The sequence below is a fragment of the Pristiophorus japonicus genome, chromosome 32, assembly GCF_044704955.1.
Source record: "Pristiophorus japonicus isolate sPriJap1 chromosome 32, sPriJap1.hap1, whole genome shotgun sequence".
Classification (NCBI taxonomy): Eukaryota; Metazoa; Chordata; class Chondrichthyes; family Pristiophoridae; genus Pristiophorus; species Pristiophorus japonicus.
In genome coordinates this window covers 1,858,337-1,879,892 of record NC_092008.1, presented here as the reverse complement: position 1 = coordinate 1,879,892, position 21,556 = coordinate 1,858,337, and the positions used below count along the sequence as shown (strand labels likewise).

The 21,556-nt window shown below is 57.3% G+C and overlaps 1 protein-coding gene and 1 non-coding gene across 2 annotated transcripts in view; both read left to right on the top strand.

Annotated features, from left to right (window-relative positions):
- The window catches only part of LOC139240483 (ubiquitin-like modifier-activating enzyme 1), a 52,389-nt gene that overhangs the window by 26,557 nt on the left and 4,276 nt on the right, over positions 1–21,556 (top strand). Inside the window, exons 7-19 of the mRNA XM_070869018.1 lie at positions 1,953–2,033; positions 2,158–2,313; positions 2,885–3,050; positions 5,201–5,397; positions 8,338–8,402; positions 9,254–9,449; positions 10,531–10,605; positions 11,751–11,940; positions 14,798–14,886; positions 16,190–16,282; positions 17,051–17,242; positions 18,229–18,330; positions 19,214–19,314. Of these exons, the coding sequence (XP_070725119.1) occupies positions 1,953–2,033; positions 2,158–2,313; positions 2,885–3,050; positions 5,201–5,397; positions 8,338–8,402; positions 9,254–9,449; positions 10,531–10,605; positions 11,751–11,940; positions 14,798–14,886; positions 16,190–16,282; positions 17,051–17,242; positions 18,229–18,330; positions 19,214–19,314 (1,703 nt within the window). The remainder of the gene's footprint in view (positions 1–1,952; positions 2,034–2,157; positions 2,314–2,884; positions 3,051–5,200; positions 5,398–8,337; positions 8,403–9,253; positions 9,450–10,530; positions 10,606–11,750; positions 11,941–14,797; positions 14,887–16,189; positions 16,283–17,050; positions 17,243–18,228; positions 18,331–19,213; positions 19,315–21,556) is intronic.
- On the top strand, positions 263–394 carry LOC139240650 (small nucleolar RNA SNORA71). Its single transcript, XR_011588735.1, has one exon. It is a non-coding gene; the product is annotated as a small nucleolar RNA SNORA71 (small nucleolar RNA).

Sequence of the window (21,556 nt, the reverse complement as noted above, 5' to 3'; positions counted from 1 at the left end):
CCTCAACCACTGTCTGTCCCACCCTGTGACAGGGACTGTGGCTCCCGTATTGGGCTGTTCAGCCACCTAAGGACTCGCGTTAAGAGCGGAAGCAAGTCTTCCTCGATTCCGAGGGACTGCCCATGATGATGGACAACCCCCCCCTCCCCCCCACTCGGGTACTGAACTACCTGTGTTGGGGGACGCCGGCTAGAATGTGATCAGCGGGCGGGCAGAGGCTGGTATATTCTGCCACCGGCCGGGCCGAAGCTCGCGGTGGGCACCCTGCATTCGAAAGTGATTCTGGCGCTGTCCCGTGGCCTGATCATTGATGTTGCAGGAACAGTAACACAAAGGTTTATTCCCGTGCTTCCTGGGTGTTGCCGTTTCCGGGGAGCCTCGTTACTTTTGGACACGGAGCGGCGGAAGTGTGTGTGTGTGCGCGCGCGCGCGGCCCGTGGTTGAGCCCGCCCGCTTGCGGGACCTCGTTACCCTGGCGGGACAGCCCGGTGCGATCTTCCAGTCCGCTCGGTGCTGTGTCCGGTCTGGGCTTTGGGGGTTAGTCACCCCCAGGGAGCAGGCGCCTGTGGGAGAGAATCTGAGGTACGTGATCGGCAACAGGACTTCAAACTAAGACGAAGAAAGACTTGCATTTATATAGCGCCTTTCGCAACCACCGGACATCTCAACGCGCTTTACAGCCAATGAAGTACTTTTGGAGTGCGCTCACTGTTGTATTGTGGGAAACGGCAATTTGCGCACAGCAAGCTCCCACACACCGCGATGTGATAATGACCCAGATCGTCTGTTTTAGTGATGTTGGTCCAGGGATAAATATTGGCCCCAGGACACCGGGGAGAACTCCCCCTGCTCTTCTTCCAATAGTGGCCCCGGGATCTTTTACTTCCACCCGAGGGGGCAGACAGGGCCTCGGTTTAATGTCTCATCCGAAAGAGGGCCCCTCCGACAGTGCGGCGCTCCCTCAGTACCGCCCCTCCGACAGTGCGGCGCTCCCTCGGTACCGCCCCTCCGACAGTGCGGCGCTCCCTCGGTACCGCCCCTCCGACAGTGCGGCGCTCCCTCAGTACCGCCCCTCCGACAGTGCGGCGCTCCCTCAGTACCGCCCCTCCGACAGTGCGGCGCTCCCTCAGTACCGCCCCTCCGACAGTGCGGCGCTCCCTCAGTACCGCCCCTCCGACAGTGCGGCGCTCCCTCAGTACCGCCCCTCCGACAGTGCGGCGCTCCCTCAGTACCGCCCCTCCGACAGTGCGGGGCTCCCTCAGTACCGCCCCTCCGACAGTGCGGCGCTCCCTCAGTACCGCCCCTCCGACAGTGCGGGGCTCCCTCAGTACCGCCCCTCCGACAGTGCGGCGCTCCCTCAGTACCGCCCCTCCGACAGTGCGGCGCTCCCTCAGTACCGCCCCTCCGACAGTGCGGCGCTCCCTCAGTACCGCCCCTCCGACAGTGCGGCGCTCCCTCAGTACCGCCCCTCCGACAGTGCGGCGCTCCCTCAGTACCGCCCCTCCGACAGTGCGGCGCTCCCTCAGTACCGCCCCTCCGACAGTGCGGCGCTCCCTCAGTACCGCCCCTCCGACAGTGCGGCGCTCCCTCAGTACCGCCCCTCCGACAGTGCGGCGCTCCCTCAGTACCGCCCCTCCGACAGTGCGGGGCTCCCTCAGTACCGCCCCTCCGACAGTGCGGCGCTGCCCTGGGGGAGTGTCGTGCCTGGGTTATGGGGCTCGTGTCTCTGGAATGGTGGTTCGAGCCCTCGGCCTTCTGACCCGGAGGGGGGGGGGCGGAAGAGAGAGAGAGCCCCAGCGAGACACGGAATGTGACCATGCGCGGGGCAGGCGGTGGTTTAAACAGTCGGTGGTTGAACGGCCTCCCTCCTCCCCCTTGGTGTGTTGTCAGAAAGTCGCTGGTAACAGTGTTCATTTTTTTTGTTTCCCCCCCCCCCCTTTTTTTTTTTGTAGAGGAACTGCCGTTACGACGGGCAGATCGCGGTGTTTGGAGCCGCCATGCAGGAGAGACTCTCCAAGCTCAAGTATTTCCTGGTAGGTCCGTGCAGGCTTACCCCAACTGGGGACTGTGTGTGAGTGTTGCTGCCTCTCGGCCAAGTTACCTGTGACTGATCTCTCTCTCTTTCTCCCACCCCCCCCCCCCCCCCAAACCCTGCAGGTCGGTGCCGGAGCCATCGGCTGTGAGCTGCTGAAGAACTTTGCCATGATCGGGCTGGCATGCGGCGATGGTGGGGAGCTCACCGTCACCGACATGGACACCATCGAGAAGTCCAATCTCAACCGGCAGTTCCTCTTCAGGCCGTGGGACGTGACCGTGAGTGGGAGGCGCGGGGGGGGGGGGATTGGTGGGCGGCGGACAGTGGGTGGAGGGGCGGGGGGTGAATCGCGGGTGGGAGCAGGTCACGGTGACCCTGTACGAGCATTTCGAGCCATTCCTACCGCTTGCCTCCCGCTAAGTTGAATAGGTTGGGCCTCAACTCATGGAATTCAGGCGATCTTATCGAGACGTATCAGATTATGGGGGGGGCTCGACAAGGTGGATGCAGAGAGGATGTTTCCCCTGATGAGGGGAGACTAGAGCTAGGGGGCATGGTCTTAGAATAAGGGGCCCATTTAAAACTGAGATGAGGAGGAATTTCTTCTCGTAAATCTGTGGAATTCGCTGCCTCGGAGAGCTGTGGAAGCCGGGACATTGAATAAATTTAAGGCAGAGATAGACAGTTTCTTAACCGATAAGGGGGCGGGCAGGGAAGTGGAGCCGAGTCCATGATGGGATCAGCCGCGGTCGTATTAAATGGCGGCGCAGGCTCGAGGGGCCGAATGGCCGACTTCCTGCTCCCTTATTTCTGATCTTAATGCCTCCTCCCTCCCTCCCTCTGGCGCAGAAAATGAAGTCAGAGACGGCGGCAGCTGCAGTGAAGCAGATGAACCCCAACATGCGGGTCACCGCCCACCAGAACCGAGTGGGCCCCGACACCGAGAAGGTTTACGACGACGATTTCTTTGAAGCTCTGGACGGCGTGGCCAACGCCCTCGACAATGTCGACGCCAGTAAGTGCCAGGGCGAGCGCTCCCTTTCCAGTCTCTCTTTCCCCACCCCCAACACCATCGGAGCCTGTGGGGGTGGGGGCTCTGTAGCCCGTTGCATGGCCACGGCGGGGCGGGGGGGGGGGGGCGCGCACGCGATGGTCGCGGACAAAGCCGCCAGTCTGAGGAAGACACGCTCTGCCTCCCTCTCGTCCCCTCCCCTTCAGTCGTCTCGTGCAGGAAAGACTCGGGGGGTCAAACCTGTCGGCAAAAGGCTGAGCAAACAGAGTCTCCTTTCTCCGGTAAAGAGAAGGCTGAGGGGCAACCGGATAGAGGGCGTTAAAATTATGGTCGGGTAGATGTAGAGATGTTCCAAATTGTTAGATCTCTTAATTTCCAATGAAATACGAACTCCAATGGTGGTTTTAACTTTTTAATCTTGGCAGAGAGCAACAAACTGCTTGGCTTCAAGCCAGGTCTTTGTTCTTACTGAGACACATGGTCAAAATGGCTGTATTTATGCCTGGATCAATTTACAGAAAAGAACTCGCCTTCTTTGACCTTATTGGCTCAATTGAAAGTCTTTTAACGTTTTATTGGCTCGCTACCCAAGGTCCGAAAATGTCAAGTTGACTGATGAGTTAATGCAACTTGCCGAACTGCATATAGCAGCCTTGACTTGGGGGGGGTCTGTGAATTTTCACAGTCTGTCTAAATGAGCCTGTTTGAATTCTCTATCACACTTGTGGGGGAGACCAGAACTTAGGGGGCCACCAATATCAGACGGTCACTGATCAACCCAATGGGGAAATTCAGGAGGAACTTCTTTACCCAGAGCGGGGTGAGAATGTGGAACTCGCTGCCCCAGGGGGGAGGGCTCGAGGCGAATAGTATCGATGCATTTAAGGGGAAGCTGGATAAACACATGGGGGGGGGGGGGGGGAAGGGAATGGAAGGAGATGGTGATGGAGTGAGATGGAGAGGTGGGGGCTGGTGGGGAGCCGGCCTGCTTGTGTGTGCTGGGGAGTGGGCTAGGGCTGGGGTCTTCCTGCTCTGTTCTGCTGATGCTCCCTCTCTCTGGTTACTGGAGGTGGAATCGTTGCGGGGGAGGGGGGGGGGAGATGGTGAGGTGAGGGGCGAGTGGGGTCAGCGACTTGTGCACCGGGGATGCACAAGTGGGTCTGACCCAGGCGTCTTTCCGTACTGGTTGCCTGGAAACTCTTTTTGACCTAAGTGGGTGAAGGGGACAACTTCACCGGCAGTGGTGGGGTCGGTCACTGTGGCAGTGTGGTCTTATTACCAGAGAATGTGACATCGCTGCTGTCGACTGGGTCTTGTCGGGTTGGGGGAGGGGGGGTGTTGAAATCTCGACTCCCGATAAACGACTCCGACACCTTCGACTCAAACACTTTCAGCTCCGGCAGAAGTTTCTTTTATTTTTTCTTGCTAGCAAGGGAAAGGTCACACTCCAGTCAAGGGCTAAGTGAACACCTCCGCAATGGTACAGTTTCACGGGATATTTATACAGCAAAACCCAAGTTATGGCCTCCCCCCTGTGTATTGGTTCTGTCTCGCAGTCAGTGAATGCAGATAAAGAGTTAATTACTACATCCTTGTCCCGACATGGTATCCAGATATTTCCTTTTGTCAGGGTTATTAGTTGGCCACCCGGCCATTACTCGATGAGAGTGTGGTAATGAGCTATTACCTGCCTTGCATTGTGTCAGGATTGTCCAGTTTCCTGGTCAGTTATCTTTTTGCATCAAGTGGAATGAGGCCTCTACAAGAGATAATGGCTGGTGGTTTGAGTACTTCGAAAAAGGTGGGGTGGAGTGGAACTGGTGTCGTATGGACAATAGGAGAGCACCATGGGGGGGGTACTTGTCTTCAGCAGGACTTGTCTCCTAGCTGTCTGGTGGCCATCAGCCATTTCAAGCCAGGTTTAGCTGTTTATGCAAGCTGACTGCTTTATGCAGAAATTCCTGGCAGGACCAGGACTCCATTTTGTTTTATATTAAAAAGGGCACAAAACTACAGTGTGGTATCAGCTTAGATAAAAATACATTTCCACAGGGGTGGGGGGGTTTGTGTGATGTCGATACTGCCATCGCCCCCTCCCCCCCCCCCCCCCGGGTGCCTGACTGGTTGCTGAATTCCTCCTCTTGCCCTTACAGGAATGTACATGGACCGGCGCTGTGTGTATTACCGCAAGCCCCTGCTGGAGTCGGGTACGCTGGGCACCAAGGGTAACGTGCAGGTGGTCATTCCCTTCCTGACCGAGTCGTACAGCTCCAGCCAGGACCCGCCCGAGAAGTCCATCCCCATCTGCACCCTCAAGAACTTCCCCAACGCCATCGAGCACACCTTGCAGGTGAGGGCGGACCCCGGGGGTGGGGTGGGGGGGGGGGAGGAGGGGGGCGCGACACACGCGGAGCGGCTCGTCGTTTCGTTTCCCCGCGCCCACAGGCGGTCTGAGTGCCGGGAGAGCATTCTGCGCAGCCTTGACACGAGGGCGAGGAGCTGGTAGGCACAGGCCTACCCCAGAGGCCGAGGCAGCTCTGAGCCTCGGAGACAGAGGGAAACAAAAAGGAGACGAAAGCAAAAGACAGAAAGCAGATGAGGAAAAGTGGAGGGCAGAGAAACCCAAGGCAAAGAACAAAAAGGGCCACTGTACAACAAAATTCTAAAAGGACAGAGGGTGTTAAAAAAAAACAAGCCTGAAGGCTTTGTGTCTTAATGCAAGGAGTATCTGTAATAAGGTGGATGAATTAACTGTGCAAATAGATGTTAACAAATATGATGTGATTGGGATTACAGAGATGTGGCTCCAGGATGATCAGGGCTGGGAACTCAACATCCAGGGGTATTCAACATTCAGGAAGGATAGAATAAAAGGAAAAGGAGGTGGGGTGGCATTGCTGGTTAAAGAGGAGATTAGTGCAATAGTTAGGAAGGACATTAGCTTGGATGATGTGGAATCTATATGGGTAGAGCTGCAGAACACCAAAGGGCAAAAAACGTTAGTGGGAGTTGTGTACAGACCTCCAAACAGTAGTAGTGATGTTGGGGAGGGCATCAAACAGGAAATATGGGGTGCGTGCAATAAAGGTGCAGCAGTTATCATGGGTGACTAGTATGCACATAGATTGGGCTAACCAAACTGGAAGCAATACGGTGGAGGAGGATTTCCTGGAGTGCATAAGGGATGGTTTTCTAGACCAATATGTCGAGGAACCAACTAGGGGAGAGGCCTTCTTAGACTGGGTGTTGTGTAATGAGAGAGGATTAATTAGCAGTCTCGTTGTGCGAGGCCCCTTGGGGAAGTGTGACCATAATATGGTGGAATTCTGCATTAGGATGGAGAATGAAACAGTTAATTCAGAGACCATGGTCCAGAACTTAAAGAAGGGTAACTTTGAAGGTATGAGGCGTGAATTGGCTGGGATGGATTGGCGAATGATACTTAAGGGGTTGACTGTGGATGGGCAATGGCAGACATTTAGAGACCGCATGGATGAACTACAACAATTGTACATTCCTGTCTGGCGTAAAAATAAAAAAGGGAAGGTGGCTCAACCGTGGCTATCAAGGGAAATCAGGGATAGTATTAAAGCCAAGGAAGTGGCATACAAATTGGCCAGAAATAGCAGCGAACCCGGGGACTGGGAGAAATTTAGAACTCAGCAGAGGAGGACAAAGGGTTTGATTAGGGCAGGGAAAATGGAGTACGAGAAGAAGCTTGCAGGGAACATTAAGACGGATTGCAAAAGTTTCTATAGATATGTAAAGAGAAAAAGGTTAGTAAAGACAAACGTAGGTCCCCTGCAGTCAGAATCAGGGGAAGTCATAACGGGGAACAAAGAAATGGCGGACCAATTGAACAAGTACTTTGGTTCGGTATTCACTGAGGAGGACACAAACAACCTTCCGGATATAAAAGGGGTCAGAGGGTCTAGTAAGGAGGAGGAACTGAGGGAAATCCTTATTAGCTGGGAAATTGTGTTGGGGAAATTGATGGGATTGAAGGAGGTGCTGGAGGTGTTCCCTGTCATCCGGAACACCGTCTATTCCCTTCATTATCTTACAAACCTCAATCAGATCACCCTCCGTCTACGCTGCTCGTAGGTGTAGAGTCCCAACTCTTTCAGCCTCTCCTGATAACTAAGGTGCTTTAGACTTGGAGTTAGTCCCATGGCCCTCTTGTGCACCGTTTCCAGAGCCTCTTAACCGATCAGGGGTTATGGGGAGCGGGCAGGGAAGTGGACCCGAGTCCGTGATCAGTAGCAGGACATTTGGAAAAGCAAAATTCGGTTATGAAAGGGAAGTCGTGTTTGACAAATTAGCTGGAGTTCTTTTGAGGATGTAACGGACAGGGTGGATAAAGGGGAACCAGTGGATGTTGTGTATTTGGATTTCCAGAAGGCATTTGACAAGGTGCCACATGAAAGGTTACTGCACAAGAGAAAGGTTCATGGGGTTGGGGGTAATATATTAGCACGGGTAGGGGATTGGCTAACTAACAGAAAACAGAGAGTCGGGATAAATGGGTCATTCTCTGGTTGGCAATCAGTAACTAGTGGGGTGCTGCAGGGATCAGTGCTGGGACCCCAACTATTTACAATCTATATTAACGACTTGGAAGAAGGGACTGAGTGTAACGTAGCCAAGTTTTCTGACGATACAAAGATGGGAGGAAAAGCAATGTGTGAGGAGGACACACAAAATCTGCAAGAGGACATAAACAGGCTCAGTGAGTGGGCAAAAATTTGGCAGATGGAGTACAATGTGGGAAAGTGTGAGGTCATGCACTTTGGCAGAAAAAAAATCAAAGAGCAAGTTATTATTTAAATGGAGAAAGATTGCAAAGTGCCGCAGTACAGCGGGACCTGGGGGTTACTTGTGCATGGAACACAAAAGGTTAGTATGCAGGTACAGCAAGTGATCAGGAAGGGCCAGTGGTATCTTAAAACTGAGATGAGGAGGAATTTCTTCTCTCAGAGGGTTGTAAATCTGTGGAATTCGCTGCCTCAGAGAGCTGTGGAAGCCGGGACATTGAATATATTTAAAGCAGAGATAGACAGTTTCTTAACCGATAAGGTGGCGGGCAGGGAAGTGGAGCCGAGTCCATGATCGGATCAGCCATGATCGTATTAAATGGCGGAGCAGGCTCGAGGGGCCGAATGGCCGACTCCTGCTCCGATTTCTTATGCTCTCTCAATCACCCACCGTGTGAGGGGAGCAGATGCTTATTAGCTGAGCGTGTGGCTCTGGGCAGACGCTGATGTGACTTGCGTTGGTTGTTGTCTTGCAGTGGGCTCGCGATGAGTTTGAAGGCCTCTTCAAACAGCCGGCGGAGAACGTCAATCAGTACATACAGTAAGTGGCTTGCTGCTCGCGGAGGTTTGCTCGCCCCCCCCCTGTGCCCCCTCGGCTGCCGTGCCGCTCCGGCCGATTGGAGTACAAAGCTGCCCCAACCGGTGGCTGCTGCCTTTGGCATGCTCTCCGTCCCTCGGGCTTCCGTCGTTTGCCCGCTGGCCGTTCCGCCCTCGCCACAAGGTTCCGCCCTCGCCGCGCGGGCACTGTGTCCCGTGAGGACGCAGGGCCGCATCCACCGCCTGGAGGCCCCGGGAGAGCCGAGGGGACGTGGTCGCCACACGGGAGGTCGCACCGCTGTGCCGTAACCAGGGGGGTGGGGGGGGTGTAACGCGCGCTGCGAGATTTCGCCCCCGAGACCAACCGTGCCGGCTAACCTTGAGCTTGCTGCGCTAGTAACACGGTGTCCCACGAGCTGTTTGACCTGCAGCCCGCAAGCGATGCCTCGTTCCTGCCTCGGCGCTGTCTGTGCCCTGAGCGGAGAGGCTTGCCGGTTATTCTGCAGAGAGCGGCTCCCCCTTCCCCCCCCCCCCCCCCCCCCCTCTCTCTCTCCCACCCCCTTCAAAGCCCATCCGCCAGGCTGGAATCCAGGAGCGTGCTGGAACGCTCCGTGCTCCCTCGAATTTGTGGTCGGAGGTGCGCTGTCCCGTCGAGATTTGACGCTGGTCCCTCCCGATTTTCGGTGCGGCGATTGCTCACCACACAACAGCAGTCGGGAAGCTCGGCACCCTCCCGGACGGACAGGGCCCGGCTCTCTCCCTTTTACCACCCAACCACCACCGTGAGATGGCCTTTCCCGCTGACTCCTCTCTCCCTCTCTCTCTCTCTCTCTCTCCCTCCCTCGTGCACCGCAGGGACTCCAAGTTCATGGAGCGCACCCTGAAGCTGCCAGGGGCACAGCCCCTGGAGGTGCTGGAGGCAGCCTTCAAGAGCCTGGTGACGGAGCGACCCAAGACATGGGAGGACTGCGTGACGTGGGCACGCAACCACTGGCAAATCCAGTACAACAACAACATCCGCCAGCTCTTGCACAACTTCCCGCCCGACCAGGTAAGGCGGCCGTGGGGAGCGTGAGTTCGTATTGCCCGAATACCTCGCTCTGTGCCTGAGGTGACGGCGCTGGGTTCAAAGTTTAAGCAGCTTTTCTGATGCAGTTCCGGTTGAAGCCGCTGCTGTCGCCCACAGAAACCGATACTAGGTGGTGTGCGAGTCACCCAGCCAAATGTGTCAATTTGTTCACCCGTGTGTCTGCATTCCGTCCATGGCAAGAGTCGATTGTGGCAAGAAGATTGTCGATTGTGTGATTTCAAGGCCGTTTGGTCTTACAGTGTCGGTTAGTATTTGCGTGTAGCACCCCGGGGAGCAGCTGGAGCAGGAGCAGGAGAGCGCGGGCAGCGAAGAGGGACGTCACCAAGGCCCAGGTCGGTGATTGGAGCGCGGGGCAGGTACAGCAGGAGCAGCGAGGTCGGGGCGAAGGAGCGGCGAGAGACTGTAGAGGGGTGCGATCGGGGGCCCGGGAGAGGCGCGAGTTCTGGGGGGGGGGTGCCCAGGAGAGCCCAGGGGCAGCACGGGGCCCAGCCCACACTGTGTGTGATATGTGGGCGCACTGGGTCCGTGCAGCAGAGCAGGTCTCCAGCCGTCCTGGTTAACCCTTGCCCCTGGACCAAGACCTCGCTCTGTCGAGCCCCGTGTGGTGGCTGGTGTGCAACGGTCACCCCACGTTAAACAAATCCACCCACAGGCATCTCCCACCCTTCAGGATGTAGATCGGGAATATTGGGACCATTGAAACACCTGTGAACTTGTCCCTTTTCTGGTGTGGAAGCAAGTCAGCCTCGACACGGGGGAGCGCCCACGGATTGCAGACACCAGGAATTGAGTGCGTCTCCCAAGCAGGCAGCGTACACTAGAATTGAGGTGTGCGTCTCAGTAACTTTCAGAACTGTGTTTTTTTGTGTAGTGTGAAGGTTTAAACAAGGCCCCGATCCGGCCCTTGCTACAACGGAGCGTGTGGGTAATCCAACGGTTTTAAAACAACGGAACGAAAAGCGGTCCCAAATGTCCGTGTGTCGGGCAACGCTGCTTCTCCCATCCTCCAGTAAGCACTGTCGTTCTTTATCGTCTTCTCCAGGTCACAACCTCAGGCACTCCATTCTGGTCCGGCCCAAAGAGATGTCCTCACCCACTGGAGTTCGACGTGATGAATGTAAGTGTGTGGTGGGGAGGGGAGGGGAGGGGAGGGGGGGGTGGGGGGTGGAATCAGTAACTGGGGGCTTTATGTTTAACGCAGCTCACTCCTGGTGTTAGTTGGGGGGCTTTAAGAATGTAAGAATTGGAGCAGGAGTCGGCCTTTCGGCCCCTCGAGTCTGTTCCGCCATTTAATAAGGTCACGGCTGATCTTCTACCTCAACTCCACTTCCCTGCCCACTCCCCATATCGGTTGATTGCCTTGCTATCCAAAAATCTATCGCGCTCAGGCTTGAATACACTCAACGACTGAGCCTCCACAGCCCTCTGGGGCAGAGAATTCTAAAGATTCACCCCCCTCTCTGAGTGAAGAAATTCCTCCTCAGCTCAGTCCTAAATGGCCGAGCCCTTATCCTGAGACTGTGAGACTCCCCTGGTTCTAGACTCCCCAGCCCCGGAGGGGGGGAAACACCCTCCCTGCATCTACCCTGTCTACAGCTCAAGTGACACAGTCCGAGCTTGCCCCCTTCATGTTTTGAGAAGTCGGGGCGGTTTTTTGCGATTGGGGTCTTTTGTGCGGGAGCTGTCTCGATTCGACATAATAAAAACATAAATAGGAGCAGGATTCGGCCCCTCGAGCCTGCTCCACCATTTAATACGATCGCGGCTGATTCAATCATGGACTCAGCTCCACTTCCCCGCCCGCCCCCTTATCGGTTAAGAAACTGTCTATCTCTGTCTTAAATATATTCAATGTCCCGGCTTCCACAGCTCTCTGAGGCAGCGAATTCCACAGATTTACAACCCTCCGAGAGAAGAAATTCCTCCTCATCTCAGTTTTAAATGGGCGGCCCCTTATTCTAAGATCATGCCCCCTAGTTCTAGTCTCCCCCATCAGTGGAAACATCCTCTCTGCATCCACCTTGTCGAGCCCCCTCATAATCTTATACGTTTCGATAAGATCACCTCTCATTCTTCTGAATTCCAATGAGTAGAGGCCCAACCTGCTCAACCTTTCCTCATAAGTCAACCCCCTCATCCCCGGAATCAACCGAGTGAACCTTCTCTGAACTGGCCTCCAAAGCAAGTATAACCTTTCGTAAATACGGAGACCAAAACATTCTGGTTTAACCTGCCCCCCCACCACCTCCTCTCCCTCCACAGAACCTTCACATGGACTACGTAGTGGCCGCTGCTAACCTGTTTGCACAGACGTACGGCATCAAAGGCTCCCGGGACACCAGCCACACCATCGAGATACTGAAGGGAGTGAAAGTGCCCATCTTCACGCCCAAGTCCGGTGTCAAAATCCACGTCTCCGACCAAGATCTCCAGAACTCCAACGCCTCGGTCGGTGAGTGTTTTTGTTGGGTAAGGGTATTGAGGGATATCATCACAGGCAGTCCCTCGGGATCGAGGAAGACTTGCTTCCACTCTTAACATGAGTCCTTAGGTGGCTGAACAGCCCAATACGGGAACCACAGTCCCTGTCACAGGCGGGACAGACAGTGGTTGAGGGAAGGGGAGGGTGGGACTGGTTTGCCGCACGCTCCTTCCGCTGCCTGCGCTTGGTTTCTGCACGCTCTCGGCGACGAGACTCGAGGTGCTCAGCGCCCTCCCGGATGCACTCCCTCCACTCGGCGGACTGGTCTTTGGGCCCATGGACTCCCAGGTGTCGGTGGGGGATGTTGCACTTTATCAGGGAGGCTTTGAGGGTGGTCCCTTGTAACGTTTCCTCTGCCCACCTTTGGCTCGTTTGCCGTGAAGGAGTTCCGAGTAGAGCACTTGCTTTGGGAGTTTCGTGTCTAGCTGGAGTGGAACTAAACTACAGAACCAGTGGGAACCTGTTCAACCTTCGCCATCTCCAGGCCAAGTCCAAGATCAACCCAATCTCTGAGGGATATGGAATCCAGTTGGAAAGACTTGCATTTATATAGCGCCTTTCGCGACCACCGAATAGGCTTTGCAGCCACTGAAGGACGTTTGAAGTGCGCTCACTGTTGCATTGTGGGAAACTCCAATTAACGCACAGCAAGCTCCCACACACAGCGATGTGATAATGACCCAGATCGTCTGTTTTAGTGATGTTGGTTGAGGGATAAATATTGGCCCCAGGACACCGGGGAGAACTCCCCCCTTGCTCTTCTTCGAAATGGTGTCTCTCGCTCTGTGTCCTGTCCCCCCCTCTCGCTCTGTGTCCTGTCCCCCTCTCGCTCTGTGTCCTGTCCCTCTCTCGCTCTGTGTCCTGTCCCCCCCTCTCGCTCTGTGCCCTGTCCCCCTCTCGCTCTGTGTCCTGTCCCTCTCTCGCTCTGTGTCCTGTCCCCCCCTCGCTCTGTCCTGTCCCCCCCTCTCTCGCTCTGTGTCCTGTCCCCCCCCTCTCGCTCTGTGCCCTGTTCCCCCCCCCCCTCTCTCGCTCTGTGTCCTGTCCCCCCCTCTCGCTCTGTGTCCTGTCCCCCCCTCTCGCTCTGTGCCCTGTCCCCCCCTCTCGCTCTGTGTCCTGTCCCCCCCTCTCGCTCTGTGCCCTGTCCCCCCCTCTCGCTCTGTGTCCTGTCCCCCTCTCTCGCTCTGTGTCCTGTCCCCCCTCTCGCTCTGTGCCCTGTCCCCCTCTCTCGCTCTGTGTCCTGTCCCCCCCTCTCTCGCTCTGTGTCCTGTCCCCCCCTCTCGCTCTGTGTCCTGTCCCTCTCTCGCTCTGTGTCCTGTCCCTCTCTCGCTCTGTGTCCTGTCCCCCTCTCGCTCTGTGTCCTGTCCCCCTCTCGCTCTGTGTCCTGTCCCCCTCTCGCTCTGTGTCCTGTCCCCCTCTCGCTCTGTGTCCTGTCCCCCTCTCGCTCTGTGTCCTGTCCCCCTCTCGCTCTGTGTCCTGTCCCCCTCTCGCTCTGTGTCCTGTCCCCCTCTCGCTCTGTGTCCTGTCCCCCTCTCGCTCTGTGTCCTGTCCCCCTCTCGCTCTGTGTCCTGTCCCTCTCTCGCTCTGTGTCCTGTCCCCCTCTCGCTCTGTGTCCTGTCCCCCTCTCGCTCTGTGTCCTGTCCCCCCCTCTCGCTCTGTGTCCTGTCCCCCTCTCTCGCTCTGTGTCCTGTCCCCCTCTCTCGCTCTGTGTCCTGTCCCCCTCTCTCGCTCTGTGTCCTGTCCCCCTCTCTCGCTCTGTGTCCTGTCCCCCTCTCTCGCTCTGTGTCCTGTCCCCCTCTCTCGCTCTGTGTCCTGTCCCCCTCTCTCGCTCTGTGTCCTGTCCCCCTCTCTCGCTCTGTGTCCTGTCCCCCTCTCTCGCTCTGTGTCCTGTCCCCCTCTCTCGCTCTGTGTCCTGTCCCCCTCTCTCGCTCTGTGTCCTGTCCCCCTCTCTCGCTCTGTGTCCTGTCCCCCTCTCTCGCTCTGTGTCCTGTCCCCCTCTCTCGCTCTGTGTCCTGTCCCCCTCTCTCGCTCTGTGTCCTGTCCCCCTCTCTCGCTCTGTGTCCTGTCCCCCTCTCTCGCTCTGTGTCCTGTCCCCCTCTCTCGCTCTGTGTCCTGTCCCCCTCTCTCGCTCTGTGTCCTGTCCCCCTCTCTCGCTCTGTGTCCTGTCCCCCCCCCCTCTCGCTCTGTGCCCTGTCCCCCCTCTCTCGCTCTGTGCCCTGTCCCCCCTCTCTCGCTCTGTGCCCTGTCCCCCCTCTCTCGCTCTGTGCCCTGTCCCCCCTCTCTCGCTCTGTGCCCTGTCCCCCTCTCTCGCTCTGTGCCCTGTCCCCCTCTCTCGCTCTGTGCCCTGTCCCCCCCCTCTCTCGCTCTGTGCCCTGTCCCCCCCTCTCTCGCTCTGTGTCCTGTCCCTCTCTCGCTCTGTGTCCTGTCCCTCTCTCGCTCTGTGTCCTGTCCCTCTCTCGCTCTGTGTCCTGTCCCTCTCTCGCTCTGTGTCCTGTCCCTCTCTCGCTCTGTGTCCTGTCCCCCCCTCTCTCGCTCTGTGACCTGTCCCCCCCCTCTCGCTCTGTGTCCTGTCCCCCCCCTCTCGCTCTGTGCCCTGTTCCCCTCTCTCGCTCTGTCCTGTCCCTCTCTCGCTCTGTGTCCTGTCCCCCCCTCTCTCGCTCTGTGTCCTGTCCCCCCCCCTCTCGCTCTGTGCCCTGTCCCCCCCCCCCCCCCTCTCGCTCTGTGCCCTGAGCGTCTCGCCTCCCCTCCCCTCCCTGTGCCTGATTCTTTGCCCCAGTTCCGCGGGCGGTATCGGCTCTGAGCCTCTGCTAACTGCTCGTGTTTGTTGTAGACGACCACCGTTTGGAGGAGCTGAAAACCACACTTCCGTCTCTGGAGGCGCTGTCCACGTTCAGAATGTACCCCATTGAGTTTGAGAAGGTAAGGGTCTACCCTTGGGGCTGTAGCCCGTTGATGTTGCGACGGCAAGAGCGACTTTGAATTTGACGGTAAACCATTTCCCTAACGGTTGCTACTGCCGCCTCTGGGGAACGGATGGGACTCGCCAGTCTCGAAGCTGCACTGCGAGCGTACATTTAAACCCACCCCACATCAGCCCGAATCAGATCGCTGTCCGGTTCGACCCCCGTGATCGAGCGGAGGGGCTCAGTGACTCCGTCCTGCACCCTGTGAGGGCAATGGGCGGAGGTAACTACCTCGGCCGTGATCAGCGAGGTGGAGAAAGGTCCCGATTCCTCGAATCAACGGACCATTTGGCCTCCTCCTGTGGCGTGCTGTCCGATGATTCTGCGTCGGCGCCCTCGAAAAGCAATCCAGTCAGTCCCACACCCTCCCCGCTCTTTCCCCATTTCCCTGCAGCTATTTATCCAGTTCCCCTTTTGAAAGTTACTATTCAATCTGCCTCCATCACCCTCTCGGGCAGCGCATTCCCGATCCTAAACGCTCGCTACATTAAAAACCGTTTTCCTTCGTGTGGTTCTTGTGCCAATCACCTTAAATCCGTGCCCTCTAGTTATCGACCCTTCCATTGGAATTGTATAGGATTATGAGGGGGGCTCGACAAGGTGGATGCAGAGAGGATGTTCCCACTGATGGGGGAGACTAGAACTAGGGGGCACGGTCTTAGAATAAGGGGCCGCCCATTTAAAACTGAGATGAGGAGGAATTTCTTCTCGTAAATCTGTGGAACTCGCTGCCTCAGAGAGCTGTGGAAGCCGGGACATTGAATATATTTAAGACAGAGATAGACAGTTTCTTAACTGATAAGGGGGCGGGCAGGGAAGTGGAGCTGAGTCCATGATCGGATCAGCCATGGTCGTATTAAATGGCGGAACAGGGCTCGAGGGGCCGACTCCTATTTCTGTTCTGATGAAACCGTTTCTCTTTATTTACTCTGAACTAAATCCTTCATGATTTTGAACACTTCCATGAAATCTCCTCTTAACCATCTCTGCTCCAAGGAGAACAACCCCAGCTTCAACAGTCTCCCCTCCCGTCGCTGAAGTCCCTCATCCCTGGGATCATTCTGGTCAATCTTCTCCCCCTCGCCCGCACCCTCTCCAAAACCTTCACATCCTGCCTGAACTGTTGAGCCTTCTCTGCTCGCAAGGACGGGCAAATCACTTCAGGGCTCTCCCGACGGGACTGGGCCCCGGGCGTAAAGCTGTGTGACCCGACGAGGCAGATTGCACTTTGACCTCTGTTTGTTTTTGCTACTGGACAGGACGACGACACAAATTTCCACATGGATTTCATTGTGGCTGCCTCCAACCTCCGTGCCGAGAATTACGATATTCCGCCCGCTGACCGACACAAGGTAAGTCGGGGGGGGGATTTTGAATGGATTTGGGGGCGCGTGGGGTAGGAATTCTGACCTTGTGACGCCGGGGGCAAGTCGTCGCCATCACAGGCAGCCCCTCGGAATCGAGGAAGACTTGCTTCCACTCAATGAGTCCTGAGGTGTTTTTGATCAGCCATGATATTGAATGGTGGGGAGTGCTCGAAGGGCCGATTGGCCTACCTCCTGCACCAATGTTTTTATGAACAGCCCAATACGGGAGCCACAGTCCCTGTCACAGGTGGGACAGACAGTGGTTGAGGGAAGGGGAGGGTGGGACTGGTTTGCCGCACGCTCCTTCCGCTGCCTGCGCTTGGTTTCTGCACGCTCTCGGCGACGAGACTCGAGGGGCTCAGCGCCCCTCCCGGATGCACTTCCTCCACTGAGGGCGGACTGGTCTTTGGGCCCAGGGACTCCCAGGTGTCGGTGGGGATGTTGCACTTTATCAGGGAGGCTTTGAGGGTGGTCCCTTGTAACGTTTCCTCTGCCCACCTTTGGCTCGTTTGCCCGTGAAGGAGTTCCGAGTAGAGCGCTTGCTTTGGGAGTCTCGTGTCTGGGGGACATGCGGACAATGTGGCCCTGCCCAGCGGAGCTGGTCGAGTGTGGTCAGTGCTTCGATGCTGGGGATGTTGGGCCTGGTCGAGGACGCTAACGTTGGTGCGTCTGTCCTCCTGGGGGGATTTGCAGGATCTTGCGGATACCCAACTGTTGACTCCCCCACCCGCCCCCCTCTGTTCCCTCCCGCAGAGCAAGCTGATCGCCGGGAAGATCATTCCCGCCATCGCCACGACGACTGCAGCCGTGGTTGGGCTGGTCTGCCTCGAGCTCTACAAGATCGCCTTCGGCCATGCCAAGCTGGAGTCCTTCAAGAACGGTTTCATGAACCTCGCACTCCCTTTCTTCGGCTTCTCTGAGCCCATCGCGGCGCCCAGGCACACGGTGAGTTCGGGGCAGTGTGTCGGGCTCTCGTAAGACTGCCTGCGGGTGGTCCGCGGGGAAGGGGGGGGGCGGAGACTGCTGGTGGAGACGCAAGCAAACTTGAAATCGAATGTGGGAAGGGCTTCAGTCCTCGGGGGGGGGGGGGGGGGAATAATCTGTGGGCGAGGGAGGGGCCGAGCTCAAACTGGAGTTCAGAATGCAGCTTGAAGCGGAGATATAGGGTGGGAGGACACTGGGAGGGGGTCTCGGACGTGTTCGACGGAGGGGGTCTGTGGTTGGTGGGAGGGGGGTCTGAGTTGGGGTCGGGAGGGAGGGGCTCCTGGTTGGGGGAGGGAGGGAGGGGCTCCCGGTTGGAGGAGGGAGGGGCTCCCGGTTGGGGGAGGGAGGGAGGGGCTCCCGGTTGGGGGAGGGAGGGGCTCCCGCTTGGGGCCGGGAGGCAGGAGGGGGCTCCCGGTTGGGGGAGGGAGGGAGGGAGGGGCTCCCGGTTGGGGGAGGGAGGGAGGGGCTCCCGGTTGGGGGAGGGAGGGGCTCCCGGTTGGGGGAGGGAGGGAGGGGCTCCCGGTTGGGGGAGGGCGGGAGGGGCTCCCGCTTGGGGCCGGGAGGCAGGAGGGGGCTCCCGCTTGGGGCCGGGAGGGAGGGAGGGGCTCCCGGTTGGGGGAGGGAGGGAGGGGCTCCCGGTTGGGGGAGGGCGGGGCTCCCGCTTGGGGCCGGGAGGCAGGAGGGGGCTCCCGGTTGGGGGAGGGAGGGAGGGAGGGGCTCCCGGTTGGGGCCGGGAGGCAGGAGGGGGCTCCCGGTTGGGGGAGGGAGGGAGGGAGGGGCTCCCGGTTGGGGGGGGTGGCGGGGGGGTTGTCGGTCAGTCAGTATCTGAGAGGCTAACCCCTGAGCTTGGGACCTTTCCTGCGGGGTTTGAGCTGAAGCCCTCGGCCGACTGTGCTCTCTCTGCCCCCCCCCCTGCCTGCTCACCGGCCCCCCTCTTGTTCCCTCAGTATTACGACAAGGAGTGGACGCTGTGGGACCGGTTCGAGGTGACCGGAGTCAAGCCCAGTGGCGAGGAGATGACACTAAAACAATTCTTGGATTATTTCAAGGTACGTGGCACTGCGCTCTGTGCTGTTGGCAATTGAACCCTCGCCCGCCCAATCTCGGTCCGATCTTCGCCCAATCGCTTTGCGCACATTCCCGGTGAAATTTGGTCAGTCCACCTCCGACTGCGCTGTGTGAGCCATCGTGCTGGCCTTGCGTCATCGCAGGGCTCGGTGTGATGCCGCGGGAAAATGGAGTCCAGGCCGCTGATCAGCCGTGATCTGATCGAATGGCGGAACAGGCTCGAGGGGCCGAACGGCCTCCTCCTGTCCCTAATGTAACAGGCTCGAGCGGCTGAACGGCCTCCTCCTGTCCCTAATGTAACAGCTCGAGGGGCTGAACGGCCTCCTCCTGTCCCTAATGTAACAGGCTCGAGCGGCTGAACGGCCTCCTCCTGTCCCTAATGTAACAGCTCGAGGGGCTGAACGGCCTCCTCCTGTCCCTAATGTAACAGGCTCGAGGGGCTGAACGGCCTCCTCCTGTCCCTAATGTAACAGGCTCGAGGGGCTGAACGGCCTCCTCCTGTTCCTAATGTAACAGGCTCGAGGGGCTGAACGGCCTCCTCCTGTTCCTAATGTAACAGGCTCGAGGGGCTGAACGGCCTCCTCCTGTCCCTAATGTAACAGGCTCGAGGGGCTGAACGGCCTCCTCCTGTCCCTAATGTAACAGGCCATTTGGCCGCGCGGTTTATTTAGAAAAGACAGGGAGCAGCTGTTGACTGCGAGAGGTGGGGGGGGGTCGGGGCGGGTGGTCCTCGATGCAGTGACCCTCTCCCCTCGGGAGGTGTCGGTCTCCGCGGTGTCGCGAAGCTGTAAGGCGGGAGTTGCCTGCAGGCGCTCGCCCTCACTGATGTCCTGTTCCCCTCTCTCCCCCCCCCCCGGCCCACAGAACGAGCACAAGTTGGAGATCACGATGCTATCGCAGGGCGTCTCGATGCTGTACTCATTCTTCATGCCCGCTGCCAAGCTGAAGGAGCGGATCGAGCAGCCGTGAGTATACCCTGCATCCTGCGCTGACCCGGTAACCACAGTCCTGGCTTTCACCGCAAACTGTTCACAGGCCAGAAACGGGCTGTTCGGCCCCACCGCTCCGTGCCGGCGTTTCTGCTACACACCAGCCCACCCCTCTCCATCTCCCCACCCCCCCCCCCCCCCCCATCCCCATCTCCTTCTATTCCTTTCCCCCCCCCCCCCCTAGTGTTTATCCAGCCTCCCCTTAAATACATCGATACTATTCGCCTCGACCCCTCCGTGGCAGCGAGTTCCACATTCTCACCCCTCTCTGGGTAAAGAAGTTTCTCCTGAATTCCCCACTGGGTTTATCAGTGACTGTCTTAGAAACACAGAAAATAGGTGCAGGAGTAGGCCATTCGGCCCTTCGAGCCTGCACCACCATTCAATATGATCATGGCTGATCATTCCCTCAGTACCCCATTCCTGCTTTCTCTCCATACCCCTTGATCCATTCAGCCGTAAGGGCCACATCTAACTCCCTTTTGAATATATCTAACTCCCTTTTGAATATATCTAACTCCCTTTTGAATATATCTAACGAACTGGCCTCAACAACTCTCTGTGGTAGAGAATTCCACAAGTTCACAATTCTCTGAGTGAAGAAGTTTCTCCTCATCTCGGTCCTAAATGGCTTACCCCTTATCCTTAGACTGTGACCCCTGGTTCTGGACTTCCCCAACATCGGGAACATTCTTCCTGCATCTAACCTGTCCAATCCTGTCAGAATTTTATGTTTCTATGAGATCCCCTCTCATTCATCTAAACTCCAGTGAATATAAGCATAGTCGATCCAGTCTTTCTTCATATGTCAGTCCTGTCATCCCAGGAGTCTGGTGAACCTTCGCTGCACTCCCTCAATAGCAAGAACGTCCTTCCTCAGATTAGGAGACCAAAACTGAACACAATATTCCAGGTGAGGCCTCACCAAGGCCCTGTACAACTGCAGTAAGACCTCCCTGCTCCTATACTCAAATCCTCTCGCTATGAAGGCCAACATGCCATTTGCCGCCTTCACCGCCTGCTGTACCTGCATGTCAACTTTCAATGACTGATGTACCATGACACCCAGGTCTCGTTGCACCTCCCCTTTTCCTAATCTGTCACCATTCAGATAATCCGCCTTCCTGTTTTTGCCCCCAAAGTGGATAACCTCACATTTATCCACATTATACTGCATCTGCCATGCATTTGCCCACTCACTGAACCTGTCCAAGTCACCCTGCAGCTTCTTGGCATCCTCCTCACAGCTCACACTGCCATCTTATATTGATGGCCCCTAGTTCTCGTCTCCCTCACAAGTGGGAACCTCTTCTCTACGTCAACCCGATCGAAACCCTCTTCATCATCTTAAAGACCTCCATCAAAGATACCCGGCCTGTTCAATCTCTCCTGAATGTTCTAACCTCTCGGTTCTGGTATTGTCCTTGTCAATATTCCTTGCGCTTTCTCCAGTGCGCCTCTCGCTGTCTCAGGAGCCCAGGCTGGGCTGGTTCACTGCTGGGAGTCGTGGCGTTCGCAATCTGGCCGTTTGAGCTCCCGCTGTGGATCAGTGCGCACTCTGCTGTGCTCCATCCTCGGGCCGGGTGGGGCTGTGGCCCTTCAACAGGGGTCTCATTCCAGCCGAGATATAAAAACCCAGGGACCTGTCCGCCTGCTCAGGTGGGCGTCGGAACAGATCTTTTCCCCCGCCCCTGGCCCTGCAGGTGTTGTTGGAAGAGCAGGGAGTTGTGTCCCGTTTGCTGCCTGTGGGATCTTGCTGTGCAGAAGGAGCAGCATGGCGGCCTGGCCTGGCCCAGCAGGCTGAGCGGTCGACCCCGGCCTGTGAGCACCCAGAGGCAGCACGGGGCCCAGCCCACACTGCGATATGTTGTGTGCACTGGGTCCGTGCAGCAGAGCTGGTCTCCAGTCGTCCTGGTTAACCCTTGCCCCTGGACCAAGACCTCGCTCTGTCAGGCCCGTGTGGTGGCTGGAACGGTCACCCCACGTTAAACAAATCCACCCACAGGCATCTTCCATCCTTCAGGATGTAGTTCGGGATCGGGAATATTAGCTTCTTCGTCGAAACATCCGTGAACGTTTTGACGTGGAAGCAAGTCATCCTCGATTCGAGGGACTGCCGATGATGGCTGTTGTGTCGGTCTGCCCCGCGATTGGTGGCTGGAACGTGAGGGAGGCGGGTGGTGCCCTTGCGGTTGAATAGTCCGCCAACGCTCGCCAG